This window comes from Dendrobates tinctorius, unplaced genomic scaffold, assembly GCF_039654945.1.
Source record: "Dendrobates tinctorius isolate UK_male_01 unplaced genomic scaffold, ASM3965494v1 ptg000013l, whole genome shotgun sequence".
Lineage (NCBI taxonomy): Eukaryota > Metazoa > Chordata > Amphibia > Anura > Dendrobatidae > Dendrobates > Dendrobates tinctorius.
The window spans coordinates 4977361-5001598 of record NW_027361681.1 but is presented as its reverse complement, the minus strand read 5'-3'; the positions used below and the strand labels follow the sequence as shown (position 1 = coordinate 5001598).

Here is a 24238-nt window from a genome sequence, read left to right as displayed (position 1 = left end):
CCCTCTTAAAGGGATCCCCGGTATGGAAGGGAGGGCAAATCCACTCTGCGCTTCAGTCCTGACCCCCAGGCCTCTCTTAACCCCTTCACGACCCATGATGCCTACGTAGGCGTCATGAAAAGTCGTGCCCAAACGACCTATGACGCCTACGTAGGCGTCATGCTATAAATAGCCCCCCTGCGGGTCGGGTGACCGGGGTCACTGAAAGGTCACCCGACCCGCACACAAAGGACACTCTACAGTTAATCCCTGGGGGCGTGGCTTAGCCCCCACGTGCCTTCGATCGCTCTGATTGGCTGTTAAAAGTGAAACAGCCAATCAGCGATTTGTAATATTTCACCAATGAAATTTGGTGAAATATTACAATCCAGCCATGGCCGATGCTGCAATAGCATCGGACATGGCTGGACACCGACCCCCGACCCCCCCACACACCGACTGGCGGGGCCGATCGGCCCCCCGCCACTGATGGACGGCGGCGATCGTTCGCCACCGTCATCATCTGCTCCCCCTCCCCTGTCTATCGCTCCCTCCCACCTTCCGATACCCCCAGGACCTCCGATCGTGCTCCCGATGTCCCGCCGTGGCTCCCGGCGTCCGGATCATGGGCGCCGCCATCTTGCAAAATGGCGGGCGCATGCGCAGTGCGCCTGCCATTGTCCAAGATGGCGGCGCCCATGAATTTGCCGGTTGCCCGTTCATTTTTCATTTTGATCACTGTGATACACTCTCACAGTGATCAAAATGAAAAAAAAAAGTAAATATCTTTTATCACCCCCATAGCCAGGCGCAAATAATAAAATAAAAAAAATATTTTTTTTTCCATTTAGGGTTCGAACTAGGGTTAGGGTTGGAATAAGGGTTAGGGTTGGAATAAAGGTTAGGGTTGGAATTAGGGTTACAGATAGGGTTAGGGTTAGGGCTAAAATTAGGGTTAGGGCTGGAATTAGGGTTAGGGCTGGAATTAGGGTTAGGGCTGGAATTAGGGTTAGGGCTGGAATTAGGGTTAGGGCTGGAATTAGGGTTAGGGCTGGAATTAGGGTTAGGGCTGGAATTAGGGTTAGGGCTGGAATTAGGGTTAGGGCTGGAATTAGGGTTAGGGCTGGAATTAGGGTTAGGGGTGGGTTGGGATTAGGGTTAGGCTTGTAGTTAGGGTTAGAGTTGGGATTAGGGTTAGGGGTGTGTTGGCTTTAGGGCTGTGGTTAGGGTTATTATTAGGGTGGGATTAGGGTTAGGGGTGTGTTGGGGTTAGGGTTGGAGTTAGAATTGAGGGGTTTCCACTGTTTAGGCACATCACGGGGTCTCCGAGAGCGACATGGCGCCACAATTTATTCCAGCCAATTTTGCGTTCAAAATGTCAAACAGCACTCTCTCCATTCCGAGCCCCGACGTGTGCCCAAACAGTGGTTTACCCCCACATATGGGGTATCAGCGTACTCAGGAAAAATTGCACAACAACTTTGGGGGTCTAATTTCTCCTGTTACCCTTGGGAAAATAAAAAATTGGGGGCTAAAAAAATGATTTTTGTGAAAAAAAAATGATTTTTTTTGTTTTCACGGCTCTGAGTTATAAACTTCGGTGAAGCACTTGGGGGTTCAAAGTGCTCATCAAACATCTAGATAAGTTCCTTGGGGGGTCTAGTTTCCAAAATGGGGTCACTTGTGGGGGGTTTCCACTGTTTAGGCACATCAGGGGCTCTGCAAACGTAACATGACGCCCGCAGACCATTCCATCAAGTCGGTATTTCAAAACGTCACTACTTCCCTTCCGAGCCCCGATGTGTGCCCAAACAGTGGTCCCCCCCCACATATGGGGTACCAGCGTACTCAGGACAAACTGGACAACAACTTTTGGGGTCGAATTTATCCTGTTAACCTTGTGAAAATAAAAAATTGCGGGCTACAAAATCATTTTTTGAGGAAAAAAAAAAGATTTTTTATTTTCACGGTTCTGCGTTATAAACTTCTGTGAAGCACTTGGGGGTTCAAAATGCTCACCACATATCTAGATAAGTTCCTTGGGTGGTCTAGTTTCCAAAATGGGGTCATTTGTGGGGGTTTCCACTGTTTAGGCACATCAGGGGCTCTGCAAACGTAACATGACGCCCGCAGACCATTCCATTAAGTCGGTATTTCAAAACGTCACTACTTCCCTTCCGAGCCCCGATGTGTGCCCAAACAGTGGTCCCTCCCCACATATTGGGTACCAGCGTACTCAGGACAAACTGGACAACAACTTTTGGGGTCTAATTTCTCCTGTTACTATTGTGAAAATAAAAAATAGCGGGCTAAAAAAAATCATTTTTTGAGGAAAAAAAAATATTTTTATTTTCACAGCTCTGCGTTATACACTTCTGTAAAGCACCTGGGGGTTCAAAGTGCTCACTATGCATCTAGATAACTTCCTTAGGGGGTCTAGTTTCCAAAATAGGGTGATATGTGGGGGAGCTCCAAAGTGTAGGCAGACAGGGCCTCTCCAAACACGACATGGTGTCCGCTAACGATTGGAGCTAATTTTCCATTCAAAAAGTCAAATGGCGCTCCTTCCCTTCTGAGCCCTGCCGTGCGCCCAAACAGTGGTTCCCTCCCACATATGGGGTGCCACCGTACTCAGGACAAACTGAACAGCAACTTTAGGGGTCCAATTTATCCTGTTACCCTTGTGAAAATAAAAAATAGCGGGCTAAAAAATCATTTTTGAGGAAAAAAAAAGATTTTTTATTTTAATGGCTCTGCGTTTATAAACTTCTGTGAAGCACTTGGGGGTTCAAAGTGCTCACTACACATCTAGATAAGCTCCTTGGGGGGTCTAGTTTCCAAAATGGGGTCACTTGTGTGGGGTTTCTACTGTTTAGGCACATCAGGGGCTCTGCAAACGCAACATGATGCCCGCAGAACATCCCATCAGTCTGCATTCCAAAATTGCGCTCCTTCCCTTCTGAGCTCTCCCATGCGCCCAAACAGTGGTTTCCCCTGACATATGGGGTATCGGTGTACTCAGGACAAATTACACAACAACTTTTGTGGTCCAATTTCTCCTGTTAGCCTTGTGAAAATAAAAAATAGCGGGCTAAAAAATCATTTTTGAGGAAAAAAAAAATTATTTTTTTATTTTCACTTTTCTGCGTCATAAACTTCTGTGAAGCACTTGTGGGTTCAAAGTCCTCACCACACATCTAGAAAAGTTCCTTGGGTGGTCTAGTTTCCAAAATGGGGTCACTTGTGGGGGAGCTCTAATGTTTAGGCACACAGGGGCTCTCCAAACACGACATGGTGTCCACTAACGATTGGAGCCAATTTTCCATTCAAAAAGTCAAATGGTGCTCCTTCCCTTCGGGACCCTGCCGTGTGCCCAAACAGTGGTTTATGAGCACATATGAGGTATCTGTGCACTCAGGAGAAATTGCCCAACAAATTTTAGGATCCATTTTATCCCATTGCCCATGTGAAAATGAAAAAACTGAGGCTAAAAGAAAATTTTTATGAAAAAAAAGTCCTTTTTTTTTTTATGGATCAATTTGTGAAGCACCTGGCGGTTCAAAGTGCTCACTATGCATCTAAATAAGTTCCTTGGAGAGTCTAGTTTCCAAAATGGGGTCACTTGTGGGGTAGCTCCAATGTTTAGGCGCACAGGGACTCTCCAAACGCGACATGGCAACCGCTAAATATTCCAGCATATTTTCCATTCAAAAAGTCAAATGGCGCTCCTTCCCTTCTGAACCCTGCCGTGCGCCCAAACAGTGGTTTATGACCACATATGAGGTATCAGTGTACTCAGGAGAAATTGCCCAACAAATTTTAGGATCCATTTTATCCTGTTGACCATGTGAAAATGAAAAAATTGATGCTAAAAGAAATTTTTTATTGGAAAAATTAAAATGTTCATTTTTTCCTTCCACATTGCTTTAGTTGCTGTGAAGCACCTGAAGGGTTAATAATCTTCAAACACCATACCTACTGTAAAGCATGGTGGTGGAAACATCATGCTTTGGGGCTGTTTCTCTGCAAAGGGGCCAGGACGACTGATCCGGGTACATGAAAGAATGAATGGGGCCATGTATCGTGAGATTTTGAGTGCAAACCTCCTTCCATCAGCAAGGGCATTGAAGATGAAACGTGGCTGGGTCTTTCAACATGACAATGATCCAAAGCACACTGCCAGGGCAACGAAGGAGTGGCTTCGTAAGAAGCATTTCAAGGTCCTGGAGTGGCCTAGCCAGTCTCCAGATCTCAACCCTATAGAAAACCTTTGGAGGGAGTTGAAAGTCCGTGTTGCCAAGCGAAAAGCCAAAAACATCACTGCTCTAGAGGAGATCTGCATGGAGGAATGGGCCAACATACCAACAACAGTGTGTGGCAACCTTGTGAAGACTTACAGAAAACGTTTGACCTCTGTCATTGCCAACAAAGGATATATCACAAGTATTGAGATGAAATTTTGTTTCTGACCAAATACTTATTTTCCACCATAATATGCAAATAAAATGAAAAAAAAACAGACAATGTGATTTTCTGGATTTTTTTTTCTCAGTTTGTCTCCCATAGTTGAGGTCTACCTATGATGTAAATTACAGACGCCTCTCATCTTTTTAAGTGGTGGAACTTGCACTATTGCTGACTGACTAAATACTTTTTTTCCCCACTGTGTATATATATATATATATATATATATATATATATATATATATATATATATATATATTCATTATAATTTGTTATAACTAACCGTAGTCAGTTACTATGCCCGGGCAGCGTCAGGCTCTTCAGCTAGTTTATCATGAATAATAAGTGGTGACACATGGGACCACCAACGATCCTGAGAATGGTGGTCCCCAAGTCCTCTTCTGTAACTTTGTGTGAATGAAGACCACTGCTCCATTCACACAGAGGACTTTGGGACCCCTGCTTTCAAAATACAATACGTGATTAATATCTCAAACATAAAATAGATAAAATACAGTAGTAGGACTGTGTCTATTAACACCTCGTGCCCATACAGACCGGAGTGTAAGTAGACAGACATTTCCCTTAACCTGCACTCAGGGAATGTCACATGAATGAATGATTAAGGCCACGTTCACACATTCAGTATTTGGTCAGTATTTTATCTCAGTATTTGGTCAGTATTTTACCTCAGTATTTGTAAGCCAAAACCAGGAGAGGAACAATCAGAGGAAAAGTATAATAGAGACACGTCACCATTTCTGTATTATCACCCACTCCTAGTTTTGGTTAACCGATACTGATGTCAAATACTGACCAAATAGTGAATGGGTCAATGTAGCCTAATACAGCGTATGATAGGACATGAGGATGTGACGAGTACAGAGAACACATGTGGCAGATTCCTTGCAGAAATGTCTATGACTGCCCTATTGATCTGAATGGGCCTCCTCGAAATCCTTGCACATACTGTAACAAATCTGCCGTGTGTGAACATCTCCTAATACATCAGGAAATAAGCACAGCCTCCTAGTCCCTGACAAGCATGTGTATGTTCTTCACTTACTAGGGAGGACCCCACTGTCAGCCCCAAGCAGGGCCTCTTGCTGGGAGTGAGCAGCACTGCTGCTGATCACTGAGTGTGAGTCACTGTTTGGCTCCAGTACAGAGGGACCAGCACTGAAACATCTGGTATTAACCCCAGTATTACACTCAGGTCCATTCTGGTAGAATGCTGTAATCTTGGTTATCATACATGCAGTTCTGCAATGCTCCTGCATGATAGCCGCTGCTATAAGTAGGGACATGTATCAGTAAACACAATGCTACACCACAGTAATAATAAGGTTTTCCCTTACCAATATTTTTTTCATCATCTGTCATCGTGTCACCAATAAAATCAAACTGGAAGCTCTGCAAAGTCTGAGCAAATTTTTGGATCGCACTTGAATAGCCTGAAACATAAATGAAAACACATGGTGTATTAGTATTGCGGTAATAATAGGTCTCACTACAGGAACTGCAGAAAGCATGTCAGGAGAACAACGGTCTGTCCTCGTGGGTACAGAATGTCTGCTGCAGCCGTCATATGCCGAGCTTCACTGGCATTATTCCTCAGAACAAAGCCAATGTGACAGCAGTGCAGCACATCACCCATGGGACAAAGGATTGGCTGCAGTGGTCACATACTGGTTCCTAGTGAACAAATGAACAAAGACCAAGAGGACAGAATGGGCATGTATTCTGAACCAACAGTACAAAGAAGAGACGCGTGGCGTTTTTTTTGTTTGTTTTACAACATTTGCTGTAGCTTTGGTTACACTGGATAACCCCTTAAAACACTCAGCCACTAGTCATATTTCTTTACAACTGACATGGCAACCACTAATGCTCCCGAATACTATGAAAATGCACTACACTGCACAGTGAGAAAACTCAGCAAGTAAACCTTAGAGGTGTGGGGTGCGCCCACTACGGTTCCTCTCAGGCCTCATTCAGATGTCTGTTTTTCATGGACGTGTTCTAATCATTTTGTTTTATGGAAGATGTGTCTGCAAAAAAAAAAAAAAAAATCAAGGAGTCATGTCCACTTTTGATCCGAGTCCCAAATAAAAATCATTACTACAAGTCTAGAGGTCTGTGATAATCATGGGCAACACACATCGCCATCTGTGTGCAATCCGTGCGAGTTGATAGAGTTCCGACTGATGATTTGGGAAGGGATATTTGCACAGAGAACACAGAGACATTGCACAGGGAACATGCCGTCTGTTTACCTTCCTTTGTAAAAGCTACAGCAACAGAAAGGTTTCTTCTATCCACAGGGTGACAGGTGGCACAAAACTGCCTGGAGCAGAGCAAATATTTGATGACTTGGCAGGATTACCAAGTTACAATATGACATATACATTCAAAAATCTGAAAGGTGCAGCATGTAAAAGGCAATGCTGGTCACTAAACAGGTATTCTGAGTGTACGTCAAAAAAATCTTCATCAGTGGGGTCAGGACCAGGGGTCCTATGTACCCTACTGTACACAGAGATAGTGGATCATGCATGTGCAAACGTTCTCCTTTATGGTCTAGGGGAATCCAGCAATATCAGGCTTCTCACAGACATGGAAAGGGTTACAGGTGCCTTTCCAAACACACAGTGCGTAGGGTGAGGGGTAAAGAGTTTTCTACTGTGGTCGTGCAGCAGAAACCCATATGAGCACCGGACCTCCCCTACATGGGAGACCCATCCGCTGTGTCCTCAGCACAGCAGTGAAAGGCTTCATTGAGCAGCAGCCCCCGGACACAGATGAATCGGAGCATTCACAGAAATTTTACATATCTAAATAAAGAACGGCTTCCTAGACAGTGCAAGCAGGAGCAGGACAAGCGGCTGCACCACTTCATCCATGGAAATTCGAGGGGATACAGGCGCACAACCCATGGCATCTAAATGTAACGACTGCTCACTGGGTTAAATGAATGTTCACATTGACTCTCATTCAGACAGGGGCAACCAAGTCTAGGAGCCCGCTCATTCCTGAACAAGTCATTGGCAACTTCTTCAAGTTATGGACATGGGGGTCACCAATTCGTTCACTTGACTAAAAACTGAAAGATCTGCAGAGTCATAGAGTCCAGTAACATTTTGATGAACTACTCATTACCTTGAGAAAGTAACAGGTACGAACGCTAAAAGGGATTTTTCAGAGATTCTATTTTTCAGCCCTATACAGTTGTGGCCAAAAGTATTGACACCCCTGCAATTCTGTCAGATAATACTCAGTTTCTTCCTGAAAATGATTGCAAACACAAATTCTTTGGTATTATTATCTTCATTTAATTTGTCTTAAATGAAAAAACACAAAAGAGAATGAAGCAAAAAGCAAAACATTGATCATTTTACACAAAACTCCAAAAATGGGCCACACAAAAGTATTGGCACCCTCAGCCTAATACTTGGTTGCACAAGCTTTAGCCAAAATAACTGCGACCAACCGCTTCCGGTAACCATCAATGATTTTCTTACAATGCTCTGCTGGAATTTTAGACCATTCTTCTTTGGCAAACTGCTCCAGGTCCCTGATATTTGAAGGGTGCCGTCTCCAAACTGCCATTTTTAGATCTCTCCACAGGTGTTCTATGGGATTCAGGTCTGGACTCATTGCTGGCCACCTTAGAAGTCTCCAGTGCTTTCTCTCAAACCATTTTCTAGTGCTTTTTGAAGTGTGTTTTGGGTTATTGTCCTGCTGGAAGACCCATGACCTCTGAGGGAGACCCAGCTTTCTCACACTGGGCCCTACATTAAGCTGCAAAATTTGTTGGTAGTCTTCAGACTTCATAATGCCATGCACACGGTCAAGCAGTCCAGTGCCAGAGGCAGCAAAGCAACCCCAAAACATCAGGGAACCTCCGCCATGTTTGACTGTAGGGACCGTGTTTTTTTCTTTGAATGCCTATTTTTTTCTCCTGTAAACACTATGCTGATGCCTTTGCCCAAAAAGCTCTACTTTTGTCTCATCTGACCAGAGAACATTCTTCCAAAACGTTTTAGGCTTTTTCAGGTAAGTTTTGGCAAACTCCAGCCTGGCTTTTTTATGTCTCGGGGTAAGAAGTGGGGTCTTCCTGAGTCTCCTACCATACAGTCCCTTTTCATTCAGATGCCGACGGATAGTACGGGTTGACACTGTTGTACCCTCGGACTGCAGGGCAGCTTGAACTTGTTTGGATGTTAGTCGAGGTTCTTTATCCAACATCCGCCCAATCTTGCGCTGAAATCTCTTGTCAATTTTTCTTTTCCGTCCACATCTAGGGAGGTTAGCCACAGTGCCACGGGCTTTAAACTTCTTGATGACACTGCACACGGTAGACACAGGAACATTCAGGTCTTTGGAGATGGACTTGTAGCCTTGAGATTGCTCATGCTTCCTCACAATTTGGTTTCTCAAGTCCTCAGACAGTTCTTTGGTCTTCTTTCTTTTCTCCATGCTCAATGTGGTACACACAAGGACACAGGACAGAGGTTGAGTCAACTTTAATCCATGTCAACTGGCTGCAAGTGTGATTTAGTTATTGCCAACACCTGTTAGGTGCCACAGGTAAGTTACAGGTGCTGTTAATTACACAAATTAGAGAAGCATCACATGATTTTTCGAACAGTGCCAATACTTTTGTCCACCCTCTTTTTTATGTTTGGTGTGGAATTATATCCAATTTGGCTTTAGGACAATTCTTTTTGTGTTTTTTCATTTAAGACAAATTAAATGAAGATAATAATACTAAAGAATTTGTGTCTGCAATCATTTTCAGGAAGAAACTGAGTATTATCTGACAGAATTGCAGGGGTGTCAATACTTTTGGCCACAACTGTAGGTCATAGGAAGCTGAATAAGATGATACTTTTATATTGGCAATCTGATGTTTATTCCAGAGAAATCCATGTAAATGAGCTGTTTAGGATCATAGGACGGACACTACACTAATCTCTGAGAATCTGCCTCCAGAGATTACTTTACATGACAGTATGAGACAAGTAACTAAGGGTACGTTTCCATGTACCGTACTCCCTGCGCTTTGGACAGAGAGGAAAATCTGCTCCGCCCAAAGCGCCGCCCCCTTCTGTACACGCGGTGATTCCGGATGTGCTCATTGAACACATCCGGAATCGGCGCAGCGTAGCCATAGAGTAGGCTAATAAGACGTGCCGCATGTCCAGTTTAGCGGGTGTGTCACCCGCGTAATTGGACGCATAGTGGAGACGGGATTTCATAAAATCCCTCCACTATGCAGGAACATCTGGCCGCTGCGGATTAAACGCTGCGGCAGGACGCAGCGTTCAATCCGCAGCAAATACATGTTTCCGGACCGTGGAAACAATGCCTAACAGAACAGCAGAACTGATCTTTACAAACACATTGGCTGCACCTCTTAAAGATCTGCTGCATTGCAAAAAATATTACAACCCTGTCTGCCAGTGAGATGAACCTGCAGATGTGTCAGGTATAATCACATACAGCTCTGCAGTGAGATCAGGAGAGGAGAGAGCGGCCATTACACGACACATCGTAATGCCTCCTTCATATAAAATAATCTCTGGAGGTGGATTCTCATACAGATCAGTGCCCATAGTACTGAACAACGCATGTACATATAAGAAAAACGAGGATTTCTCAAGAATAAGACATTGAGTCGCAGATGTCAAGGCATCATTTTATTCTGCTTCCTATGACCTACATGCCCATATAGACGGCTCAGGAGGGTTGATCCTACCGACTAGAAAAGCTCCAGAAATGATTATTGGTTTCATCATGCTACTATTACATAAGCAGATTGCTTGTTTAGTTGTGCAAGCCCAGGATGGAAACATAGCAATGCACGTCCAAGTAACAGATTATTACATAATCCCTTATCACAAAACGGACTTCACTAGGGACTGTTGATAAGGATGAAATCTTCTGTCCTTGTTCCCAGCAGATCTGTGCCACCACACACACTACACCGCCCAGCCACCCGTCAGTATTGGAGAGCTGACGGCTTCCTACATATGGACAGCACATGCTATGACGCAGGCCTGACCGATCCAGGAGCATGTGTTCAGCTCACAATCTCCTCTGAGAACTGTGGGTGGTTCAGGGCTGCGCTCAAATATCTGATGCAAGATTTTAAGACACTTTCCCTGACAAAAGCCTGCGGAAACTAATTATCAGAGCTATTGGTCAGAAAGTAATCCATCTACACAGGAGGAAGTCAAAACGATTCCTCATGGTATCACAGACCAGCAACCAACTGAGGAAGAACTATAAACAGGAAATTAGGATGCCTGCCTCTCATTTAGGGTTAGTACTGAAAGATCTTCCAAATCACAGTAGAACAGAGAGAACATGGGGCTTCCCAAAACCTCAAGCCCATCCGAGTCATAAGACGTCGGCGGTCAAACACAAAATCTGCTAAACCTCTTATATTCGGCTATGTGTAATAAAATCTAATTCAATGGAGGAACTTTCCAGGAATTTGTCAGAACTGCAGATACTTAGCATACCATGATGAATATAGATGTAAAAAGGGCAACGGCCCAAAGCTGGCAGATAATCCATTGGTAGACAATGAATGGAAGCAGTCACACGTCCCACCACCAGAATTTGTGGCCCTACATAACAACATGCTACAGGTACAGATCTGCTGTACTATTAGCCCCTAGGATAAAAAGGACATAAATGTCACTATTCATTAGAGGAGTATGATCATGTCCCATATATCCCACCCACATTTTGGCAAACTGCATTGCGCTAACATGTTCCTGCTTGTATGTTATCCCCATGGAGACTCTGATTCTTCAAATACCTCCAAAATTTCCAAAAAGGCACAATATACTTTCCTTTTAGCAAACAATGGACAGACTGCATTTTTTTTACGATAGTGTACTCTGATTACAGTAAAAACTCATGTGGCATGTGGTACAAGTGGCTATATGTACCTAATAAATAACCAATCACCCACAGCAGCTGAGATCAGCCCTAAATGGCTGAAGTCTTACAGACAAGTAGTAACCAGCATTTACTGTACCATTAGATAGATTAGATAGGACTACAATGATCCAATACAGGTAGGATAAAAGTCAACTGAGCCCTCATCTTCGATGGGTCTATGATTTTTGGCCAACAATCAGTAGGGACTATGTTGAGTGAAAAAGGGTTAAATCATGTTATAATTAAATGTGCCCAATCCATTGTGCTAAAGGAAGCTAGGCATGCGGCTTACCCCCTTCAAAACATTTATGCTTGGTTGTACTGAGCTGACATGTAGAAGTTGGGTTATATGGACTGTGAATGGCCACCTTACCGAGTCAATCTTATGGTTACTGGAACAGAAGGTAAGGGACCTGTGAAGTCGTCAGTACTCCTCTATTGGATTTTATTAAATGTGCCACCTCCAAAATAGAAATGCAGCCAATATATATAAAAAATATATTATGGTGATGATAGATTCACTTACCAACTCTGATGAAGCACAAGGGTCTCAAACACCAAGACCAGAGATGTACTGATTTAGGAGTTGAATTGATTAGTTAAAATTTGAGGATATAAATGAAAACTATCTGACATGCTTTGGTGCCACCAAGACAAAATAGAATTGCCCCCACAATGAGCTTTCATATAATGTTGACTCCTTGGTCCTAGAATTTCATTTCTTTATAGTAGGTGCTATACATTTTAGTGTCATCTCAGGATAATGTAGTGTGGGTTAACATGACGAGAACATACCTACAGGCTATTCCAAAGGAATATATAATTAAACTGCGCTGAATTTTTTGTTGACCATGTCATTCTTAAACTCCTTCTTACCTACGTAGACACCGCAAGTACATTGAGCTGGACATATCAGTAGACTGAGGTGATTACTGGCTTATAGCAGCTGCTTAGGCTAGGTTCAAATTAAGACAGTGCTCTCCACTCTCCACCACATCCAGGTTACTGTCGGAATCACAGAAAAACTGTATTCTGGTGGCAGCCCCTACAGAGCCATAACTTTAATGAAGCCGAAGGAGTAATTCAGGATACGGTCTGTTCTCCGTCCAGGCGGTATTCGTAGTTTGCCATGTTTTTTGAATGTCTGAAATGAACAAATAGTACCTGGACAGGGGCTAGATATTAAAGTGAAGGGCTCCCTCAGGGCTCTGTGGAAGTTCCCGTCCGGTTATAGTATACTGGGGATGTAGTGCACTGCATTAATGTGAACCTAGCCTTAGTAAGTGGTTATCTACAATCCACAGAGTTCCGCAGATCAGTAAAACTCCCCTCATTAGGTCTTTATGTATCCAGGTTCATAAGGAAAAGAACCAAAGACATTTGTTAATAGGGACTTTTACTCAGATGTATTAATCAAGAGGAAAAGGGACGTCCATAATTACCATAAACTGTAGTCAGGAAGGAATTGCCGATTTCCCTCTCATCATACTTAAGATTATATTGGGACTTTTGCGGCCTTGTTTTTTTTACAGTAAATGCAGAAAAATGTTAACCTTGATAAACATACAATTTTCCAGATCATCTGGAGTTACTATGTATATAACAGGCTTTGGCAGAACACTGGAACAATACATCAATTTTCCAGTAACACCTCGTGAGAGATCTACAACAGGCCAGGGTGGAAATTCAGGTTCCTTCTACGAGAACTACCAACATAGCTGGGATGTTTGTGGAACTAATCACTTACTGCAACAGTAACGTTCACAAACGTCACGTACGCCAATGTCACATGTACTTAGAGAAGGCCTAGCACTAGGTCAGAAGTGGTCAGGTTTTTGCTTATTTCTTCCAGTTGCACCAATGAATATTCCATCGTTTGTTGCTGTTTTTTTCTTCTAAATCCTCTATACTGTTCCAGCGTTATGGGCTTTTATATTTAGCGCCAATTTTTATGGTCTTTACAAGGGGACATTGATCACAGGATCCCCTAGGGCTGGGGCTTTAGACTACTGTGCATTATTTGCTTGTGAGCAAGGCCTCCCTGTGCGGAGAAAATAATCAAGGTTTAATTTATAATGCAAATGAGGCTTACAAGGATATTTATTTGGTTATGGCTTGTTCACCATTATCGTTACAAAAGGCTAGGTGATGCAAATTTCCCAGCTTTATAAAAACCCATCCCCTCTAACCTTATCACAAAAAACAGCAGCCATGAATTCTTCTAAGCAGCTGCCTAAACGCCCCATTACACATAACGATGTCCCAGCGATCCCACCAACGATCCGACATGATGGGATGGCTGGGACATCGTTAGACAGCCCATCCAGCAATCAGGACCAGCGACGCTGGATGCTGGTTTCTAATGTAAACATCGGGTATCCAGGTATCAAGATATGGTCTGGATGACCGATAAAAATTTCAGTGAGAGCATCTCAAAAGATTGCTAGAGAGGCAAATTAGAACACCCGCTTCACTGCAAAACATCTTCATAAGGATTTAGCAGACTCTGCAGTTGTGGTACTTTGTACTACTGTTAAGAGACACCTGTACAAGTATAAACAAAATAGGAGAGAGGAGGAGGCGCTCCTGGTGTGATACCCAGTGGTCAACTAGAGGAGGTTAGGAACAAAGTACACTAACCTGCCGTGGTTATGCTGCCAGCATAACCACGTTTGCAGAGCCTGCTGTGCTTATCGTACACCATTCGTCATCCTGGCTTCCAGGTTCAGAGGTTAGCCGGTGACAATGGGCGTCACGTGATGCTGATGTCACCACAGGTCCTCCGTGTTTTTTTTTTTATTTGTATTGTTTTTTATTCTGTCTCAGATGTAATAAATACACTTCTACCCATTCAATACCCCATTATCCTGAATTGAAACATTCACTTTTCTCAGACAGCTATTGTATGCAGTTATCAGCCCATTTAATTTCAAGCTGGGAAGGGGTTAAATGTCCAAATTAGATAATTGATTAGCTCCCTTTAAATACCCCATGTTTGTTACACTGGTCATCACCTGATGAAAGCGGATTCACCGTCGAAAAGCTTTTTGAGGACATAATGACCATGTAAAGAAGTTTCTTTTCCATCCAAGACAAGTGTCTGTTTTGGTCTGAGCGCCCTAATCAGCCGTACTTCTCTCTACCTGTACAGGTATGGCATTCATGGAAAAGTCAGAAGAAGAAAACCTCTCCTGTGCCCTTACCATAAAATTCAGTGTCAGAAGTATACAAAAGAGCATCTAAACAAGTCTGATGCATTTTAGAAACAAGTCCTGTGGACCGATGAGATTAAAATAGAACTCTTTGGCCACAATGATCAAAAGGCATGTGTGGAGAAAAAGGGCACAGAATTTCAGGAAAATAACCTCTCGCCAACCATTAAGCATGGGGGTGAATCAATTATGCTTTAGGGTTGTGATGCAGACAATGGCACGGGGAGCATTTCCCGGGTCGACGGAAGAATGGATTCAATGAAATTTCATCAAATTCTTGATGTAAACATAACATCATCTGTAAAAAGCTGAAATTGAAAGGAGGATAGCTTCTGCGAATGAATAATGATCCTAAACACTCGTCAAAATGCACAATAGACTATCTCAAAAAGGTATAGTCTGAAGGTTTTAAAATGGCCCTCATCTGGAACATCTATGGCATATGGATATTGTTTGCCGCAACATGACTTCAGAGGTGGCTGAGCATGTGCAACTCTCTCCAAACATTTCTATGAGGGCTCCGAAAAAAGCTGAGATTGTTGTGCCAGATGGGAGAACGTCTTTAAGTCCTTGTGAACTTCAGTACAGCAGCCAGTCGATTCCCTTGTGGAAGGCTGAGATGGTAAAGTGCCGCAGTCAGGATGTGGCCAATTCTGTAGTTTGTCATGGATGAATAAAAAGTTGTGAAATGCTCAAATGATTTATAGCATTTCATGCAGAATTTGCACTTTCACGTTTACTGCTCTGCACATCCTGGAGATATGGAGTAAGCAAGAATATGTGTGTACAGCAGTTCTTTATTCGATGCCGCCTTAGACCGTGCTCATGTCAGGGCACATCTGGCCCTGGAGTGAATGTGGAGCCAGCAGCTCCTGCAGTAACCCTGCCTTCTTTTTTTTGGCCAAGGTAAACAAGGGCATACTTGTTCAGCACAGGCAGCAGCAGACTCGTCGTGTCCTACATACAACATCTTCTTTGTTCGGTCCCTTTTTTTCTGCCACTTCAATAAGAACTTACTTTTCTGAGTGTGAAGCCGGTTTTCTATTCCGCCTTGCCGCCACCAGCAAGTACTACACTGTCACTTCCCACTCTAAACCTCCTTCACTGCTGGGATGGTATAGGTCTATCTCAATCCTATGATGCTGTAGTGACCTTGCTCAATGCTAACTGGAGACCAGCAAAAAAAGATTTGTACTGTCCTTGCCTAGTGTCCTCTTCACGACGTGTGTCACACCATGACATCATGAAGACATGGAGTCCCCAGTAAGTGCAAGAGGCGCCCAGGAAGCTAGCATTTGAGTGCCACCGATCACAGTGGCCCGGCTGCCACTACCGCAAATCTTCTTGCACATCTCTAGTGTGAATTGTTCTGTCTCTATTCTTGTAGAGCTGAACAGGTTTTCTTCTACCTGAGTGCACCTCTGGACCTACCACCAAACATGTCTCCAGCTCCTGCAGTCAGGCTGGACATTATTGGCTGATTATAGGGAACTATCAATAACTCCATGCTGCTCTCCGCTCCCCATCCTCCAAGTTTTCTATCCTGCTGTAGAGTTATCTTTAAGCTTATCGCTGTGTGATCTGCTGTAATGTGCAGAAGGTAACAGACGCCAGTTCCCTTCACTTGTCTAAATCATGTTACAAGCCTGAAGGTACATGCCAATTCTTACCAAATCACATCATGCACTGATCTGCAGATCCTATTGGCAGGTATACGCTAGATAAATGTTGGATAGGTGCGCCGATTTTGATATGACTGGCCCGTTATCTAATGCAAGTGAAGCTGTCACTCCTCTGAAGACAGATGTCTGGGAAAAGAAGGTTGGCACGTTGGTTTTTAAGTAGCCGATCCATCTGTTTTCAATGGCGATAAGTGACTGTCAGGGGTCTAGCCGCTGCTTCTCCTCTACATTCAGAAGAGATGCATATTTGGCTGAGCGTCCATATACTCCGGCAGGGGTCAGAAGGAGAAGTTGTTGACCGAATGGCCAGCCTAATATTGGTGGGATCGGTAATCTGTGGTCTGCCCTCAGACCTTCAATATTCCCTGACCACTGTAGATACATGTAAGCTTGGTTCAACTGACCATGAATTTTCCATTGGGAGAGGAGGAATAAGCTGCTGACAGATTTGGGGGTAGCTTTCCTCCCTTGAGAACAAAAAGGATCAAGTGGTGAAATCCAACATGCCCGATATTGGGTTCTCCAGAAATATTGGATTTTGACTGATATCCGAGATCATTTTCTTATTAGACACCAGTGAATCCTGACAAATCCTCTGACTTGGCACCTGCCAATTAGTGAGTGGGTATTTGGATGGAGTGAATTTGGCTTCAGACTGCGCAGTTCTTGAGGTGGAAACCTTCATGGAATCCCTACATACCAGTGTGAGTAGAACGTTAGTTGTTCCTTCTAGACTACTCTTTCTTTAGAATCTGCTCCCTGCTTTTGATGTACTTTTTATGTACTACCTCAAAAACCAGAATCTAATTTTTAAAAAAAAAAAAAAATAATAATAATAATAATAATTATTATTATTAATTGGATAAATTTATGTTAAAACTAAAATCAAGAGTCCTGCTGCACTGCACCTAATCCATGACACTCATGGCCATCTGTACGGATATACAAAACATTCACTACTGTCCTTTCATGGTCGCCTGTGATAAATGTCCATTTTTCACACTCACAAAAAAAAAAAAAAAATGAATACACAAGGCAAGCTAGATGTGAACAGTATATGTGGGCCCCGCATGTCTCTGCAGTGCAGTCCATAGGAGGTCAGAGCTTGGGCCACTCCCGAGGTCACCACAGGTCTAGTTCTGCTAAACCGCGGGGGGTCATAAATCATAATAGGAAGCTCAGCGCTGATGATCTGCAACAACGTCCTCGTGTAGTAGATGTAAATGTACGTGTAGTACAAGGGTACTGTAACTCACCATCATCAACAGGTACAGTGAAACCTCCAAGAGACAACCATCTACTTTGATAGGACCACTCAACCCTTAATATTTCAGTGCATTTTTGTAAAAATGGCATGACAGTTTTTGACTTGAATTTTTTTCTACTTTGCATGGGCAGGTTTTTGCATGTAACTTGCATGTCTGGGTTAGTCAATACTCGGAATCAGATAACATTGGACGTTCACTTAGACCTCTGTGTTGTACCATTGTGCCAATAAACTGACAACTGGGCGGTACAATTCCTCAGTTCAGGCTTTATTCACACCTCTAGGTTTTTGATGCAGTTTTGGAAACTAAAAGCCAAAGGGGGATTTAAGAGTAGTCCGTTCTTTACAGGTGTCTTCCTTTAATGATCCATTCATGGCTTGGAGCCCCTCCAGCAGACCACACAGTGAGGTTACAATGGCTCACCCAATACAGTGATGGCGCAGATCTCGCATCAAGAATCCTAAGGTAACAGTCATATACAGTTAGGTCCATATATATTTGGACAGAGACAACATTTTTCTAATTTTGGTTCTAGACATTACCACAATGAATTTTAAACAAAACAATTCAGATGCAGTTGAAGTCCAGACTTTCAGCTTTCACTTGAGGGTATCCACAGTAACATTGGATGAAGGGTTTAGGAGTTTCAACTCCTTAACATGTGCCACCGTTTTTAAAAGGGACCAAAAGTAATTGGACAGATTAAATAATTATAAATAAAATGTTCATTTCTAGTACTTGGTTGAAAACCCTTTGTGGGCAATCCCTTCATTATGTCATTCTCAATTAAGCAGATAAAAGGCCTGGATTTGATTTGAGGTGTGGTGCTTGCATTTGGAAGGTTTTGCTGTGAAGGAAACATGCGGTCAAAGGAGCTCTCCATGCAGGTGAAACAAGCCATCCTTAAGCTGCAAAAACAGAAAAAACCCATCCGAGAAATTGCTACAACATTAGGAGTGGCAAAAGCTACAGTTTGGTACATCCTGAGAAAGAAAGAAAGCACTGGTGAACTCATCAATGCAAAAAGACCTGGGCGCCCACGGAAGACAACAGTGGTGGATGATCGCAGAATAATCTCCTGTCATGGAATGCCTAGGTTACTTTAGGCAAAAACCCCGGGACCCCTGTGATGTCCCTCAGACTAGGGGAACCCTGTCTATCCCTCTACCCAGGGTTCACATTGAAGGTGTGCCTTTCTGAGCCTCCACCCTGTCCCTGTCTCCTGTCCAGCCCTAAGCTGAACCCACCTCCCTCCACCCAGTGAGGGGACCAGACACCAGACCCCACAAATACGTATGGACAGGGGTAAAAGAAAACACCACACAGTAAATACACAAGGGAATACAATAAAGTGCAAGGGCAACCAAATATATATAACAGATTGGAGAAAGAACCACTGAGGGATATACTGCACCAGATATCAGACGCTCCAACACCACCACTGCTGACCGGTATTGCTAGCACTAGGCTAAAGCTATAGTCGGCGACGCCCATAGTCAGGACGAACTATTTAAAGACCTAGGGCGTGGCCCAGCCCTCAGCCAGCATGACAACCTGGTTAACCCTATCCCGACTGGAACAGAATACCCAACAGGGTATTACCGCTGTCTGCCGGACACCCTGGTGTGAACAGTGTCCAACATGACAGTACCCCGCCTTCTACGAGGGACCTCCGGAACCTCACCATGTCGAGGACCTGGCTTGTCCGGATGGCGACGATGGAACATAGTAACCACTCGATCAGCATGAATGTCAGAGGCCGGCACCCATGTCCTCTCCTCAGGACCATAGCCACGCCAGTGGACCAGGTACTGTAGAGTGCGACGCACAACCCTAGAGTCCACCACTTTGGACACCTCAAATTCCAACGCGCCATCCACCAAGACGGGAGGTGGTGGCCCGGGGGAACCATCCACCAAACCCACGACCTTCTTTAGCAATGCTTTGTGAAATACATTATGAATCTTATACACAGCCGGCAACTCCAAACGAAATGCCACGGGGTTGATCACTGCGGAGATTCTAAATGGGCCAATGAACCTGGGACCCAACTTAAGTGACGGTATCTTGAGCTTAATGTTCCTAGTAGATAACCACACCCAATCACCCACACACAGGTCCGGACCTGGCACACGTCTGCAGTCAGCCACCCGTTTGTACCTGGAACCCACCTTCAACAAGCGCTGCTTGACTCTCCTCCAAACAGACGACAATTGAGCTCCCAACTGGTCCTCCTCAGGGACGCCAACTGAGCACCCCTGACGCAAGGTGCAAAATTGAGGATGTTGACCATACACACAAAAAAAAGGAGATTCTCCAGACGATTCCTGGCAATGGTTGTTTATTGCGAATTCTGCCAGAGGAAGAAACGCTGACCACTCTTCCTGATTGTCGGAAATAAAGCAGCGCAAGTATTGCTTCAGGTTTTGGTTCATCCGCTCAGTCTGTCCATTCGACTGAGGGTGGAAAGCCGATGAATGAGATAATTTGATTCCAAGGCGAGAACAAAAAGCTCTCCAAAACTTTGCCACAAACTGCGTACCTCGATCAGACACAATGTCAGACGGGACACCATGAAGTCTGACCACCTCGCGAATAAATATCTGAGCAAGAGTCTTAGCATTGGGCAAAGACGGTAAAGCAACGAAATGTGACATTTTGGAGAACCTATCAACAATTACCAAAATGACCGAGTTCCCTGCCGAGGCGGGCAAGTCAGTAATAAAATCCATGGAAATCTCAGTCCATGGCTTACTGGGCACCCCGAGAGGCTGCAAGCTACCAGCGGGACGGGAACGAGGAGTCTTGGCCCGTGCGCACGTGTTACAGGCAGCCACATATGAGGCCACATCCTGCCGGATTTTAGGCCACCAAAAACGACGCGATACCAGTTCCAGAGTGCTCTTAACCCCTGGATGACCTGCCAGTACCGTGTCGTGATGTTCGCCCAACACTCTGGAGCGTAGATGTAGCGGCACAAAAGATTTATTAGCAGGCAACCCCGGCGGTACCACCTCCTGAGCCTCCGCAATCTCTGCCTCAATCTCTGTCGTGATGGCAGATACCACCACACCCTTTTGGAGAATAGGCACCGGCTCTTCACATAACTCTCCACCAGGAAAACACCTGGATAAAGCGTCTGCCTTAACATTCTTTGACCCAGGGCGATAGGTAACAATGAAGTTGAACCGGGTGAAGAATAATGCCCAGCGAGCCTGTCTGGAGGACAGGCGCTTAGCAGATTCTAAATAAAGCAAATTCTTATGGTCGGTTATCACAGTAATCTGATGAACAGCCCCCTCCAAGAAGTGTCGCCACTCCTCAAATGCCAATTTGATGGCCAATAGTTCCCTGTTGCCAATATCATAATTACGCTCCGCAGGCGACAGCTTCTTGGAGAAGAAGGCACACGGATGCAACTTGGCCCAAGAAGGGCCCTGAGACAGTACAGCCCCCACTCCAACCTCCGACGCATCCACCTCCACGACAAACGGTAAGGAGACATCGGGCTGCACCAGAATGGGCGCTGAGGCAAAACTATTCTTGAGGAATTCAAACGCCTGTACCGCAGGCTCAGACCAGTCAGAAAAGTCGGTACCCTTCTTAGTCATGTCAGTCAGTGGTTTGGCAATCATAGAGAAGTTCTTAATAAATTTCCTATAGTAATTGGAGAAGCCAAGAAATCGCTGAAGCGCCTTAAGATTATCAGGCCGATCCCAATGTAGTACCGCCTGCACCTTTGCGGTGTCCATCTTAAAACCTGAGGCGGAGATTATATAACCCAAGAACGGTAGCTCCTGTACGAGAAACACACATTTTTCAAGCTTGACATAGAGCCTGTTCTCTCTGAGCAACTGCAGAACCTGTCTAACATGCTCTATATGTGTATCATGGTCGCGAGAGAAAATGAGGATGTCGTCAAGATAAATTATAACGAACCTCCCCAACAACTGAGAGAAGACATCATTAATGAAGTGTTGAAAGACCGCCGGTGCCATAGTCAACCCAAACGGCATTACCAAACTCTCAAAGTGACCCTCAGGGGTATTGAACGCTGTCTTCCACTCATCCCCCTGACGGACTCTTATAAGATTGTACGCCCCCCTGAGGTCCAGTTTGGAGAACCACCTGGCACCAACCACTTGGTTGAATAAATCGGGTATAAGTGGCATAGGGTAAGGATCACGGACCGTAATCTGGTTGAGTTCTCTGAAATCCAGACACGGGCGTAAACCGACATCCTTCTTTTTAACAAAGAAGAAGCCAGCAGCCAGAGGAGAAGAGGAAGGTCTAATATGACCCTTGCTCAGGCTATCCGCAATGTATTCCTTGAGAGCTAGCCTCTCGGGACCTGAGATATTAAACATTCTAGCTTTAGGTAACTTGGCCCCTGGTTTCAACCTAATAGCACAGTCATAGGGGCGATGCGGTGGTAGTTCCGAACAACCCTTCTCAGAAAATACATCCGCATAATCCAGCAACAGCTCCGGGATACTGGGGGTCAAAGCGGAAATACATGTAGCCAGGCACCTCTCCTGACACTCCCTGCTCCACTGAATTATGTCCTGGGTCTTCCAATCAATAACAGGATTATGCTTTGACAACCATGGAAAGCCCAGAACCATCTGAGCCGGTAAGTTACTAAGCACCTTACAAGTTACCCGCTCTGAGTGTAATACTCCGATGTGGAGTCGTATATCCAACACACACTCTGTGATCTCCCCTTGAGACAACGGGGAAGCATTGATGGTAACCACCCGGATGGGGTTCGGCAATTTCTCCACCGGAAATCCCGCTGTATGCGCGAACCTCTCATCAATGAGATTGGCAGCTGAGCCACTATCAATAAATACTGTAATAGAGAGCATTTGCCCCCCAAGTACCACCCTAGCAGGGAGCATACACTGGGAAACCATGACGGAGGATACACAAAGGCTCAGACTAGACTCCTCCAAACCCTCTGAGCCTATCAGTTTTCCGCCGGCGCGCCCTTCTTAGGTACCAGGGGGCAAGCGTTAATAAAATGTCCTCCTTTGCCACAAAAAAAACAGAGCCCCTGCCTTCTGTGCCAAGGACGTTTAGGCTTGATACTCGGTGACTGTGCTATACCAGCGATCTGCATGGGTTCCACGGATTCACCCGCGGCAACCTCACCGACCACTCCCCCACCTCCCGGAGGCAACGAAACCAGCGCCCCCTGACGGAGACGTCGGTCTATGCGTACTACAAATGCCATCGCAGCCTCCAGAGAGGCGGGAGTCTCGTACATTAGGAGAGTCTGTTTAACCCTTCCAGAAAGCCCATGCAAAAATTGACTTCTAAGCGCAGGGTCATTCCACTGCGTGTCCACCGCCCAGCGCCAGAATTCCGTGCAGTAATCCTCAGCTGGTCGATCACCCTGTAGCAGTGAGCGTATCTTAGACTCTGCTAAGTTTAATCTATCTGGATCGTCATAGATCAAACCCAGAGCAGAGAAAAAAAAATCTACAGATTCAAATGCCGGTGAGTCTGAAGGGAGTGAAAAGGCCCAGGCCTGTGGGTCACCACTCAGCAAAGAAATCACCAAGCCCACGCGTTGAGCCTCATTACCTGAGGAATGTGGACGCATACGGAAATACAATTTGCATGATTCACGAAACACCGTGAACTTACCACGATCACCAGCAAATCGTTCAGGAAGGGGAAACTTGGGCTCAGCTGCCCTGGCTGCAGCCTCAGCAGGTACTGCAGGAGCTGACAGGCCTTGTTGCTGGACCGCCCCCCTGAGTTCAGTGACCTGTATGGATAGAGCCTCCAGCTGCTTGGTTAGGGAAAGTATAGGATCCATAGTAAGTAACCCCTATATTCCTTTTTTTTTTTTTCTCTTTCACTTTATTATTTGGGCCGACTATAATGTCATGGAATGCCTAGGTTACTTTAGGCAAAAACCCCGGGACCCCTGTGATGTCCCTCAGACTAGGGGAACCCTGTCTGTCCCTCTACCCAGGGTTTACACTGAAGGTGTGCCTGCCTGAGCCTCCACCCTGTCCCTGTCTCCTGTCCAGCCCTAAGCTGAACCCACCTCCCTCCACCCAGTGAGGGGACCAGACACCAGACCCCACAAATACGTATGGACAGGGGTAAAAGAAAACACCACACAGTAAATACACAAGGGAATACAATAAAGTGCAAGGGCAACCAAATATATATATAACAGATTGGAGAAAGAACCACTGAGGGATATACTGCACCAGATATCAGACGCTCCAACACCACCACTGCTGACCGGTATTGCTAGCACTAGGCTAAAGCTATAGTCGGCGACGCCCATAGTCAGGACGAACTATTTAAAGCCCTAGGGCGTGGCCCAGCCCTCAGCCAGCATGACAACCGGTTAACCCTATCCCGACTGGAACAGAATACCCAACAGGGTATTACCGCTGTCTGCCGGACACCCTGGTGTGAACAGTGTCCAACATGACATCTCCATGGTGAAGAGAAACCCCTTCACAACAGCCAACCAAGTGAACAACACTCTCCAGGAGGTAGGCGTATCAATATCCAAATCTACCATAAAGAGAAGACTGCATGAAAGTAAATACAGAGGGTTCACTGCACGGTGCAAGCCACTCATAAGCATCAAGAATCAAAAGGCTAGACTGGACGTTGCTAAAAAACATCTAAAAAAGCCAGCACA

The 24238-nt window shown here is 44.9% G+C and overlaps 1 protein-coding gene across 7 annotated transcripts in view; it reads right to left on the bottom strand.

Annotated features, from left to right (window-relative positions):
- Positions 1-24238, bottom strand: part of OPHN1 (oligophrenin 1) — a 192235-nt gene that overhangs the window by 133250 nt on the left and 34747 nt on the right. For all 7 annotated transcript variants that reach the window (XM_073558335.1, XM_073558339.1, XM_073558338.1 and 4 more), the window contains exon 3: positions 5802-5897. In XM_073558335.1, coding sequence (XP_073414436.1) covers positions 5802-5897 — 96 coding nt within the window. The remainder of the gene's footprint in view (positions 1-5801; positions 5898-24238) is intronic.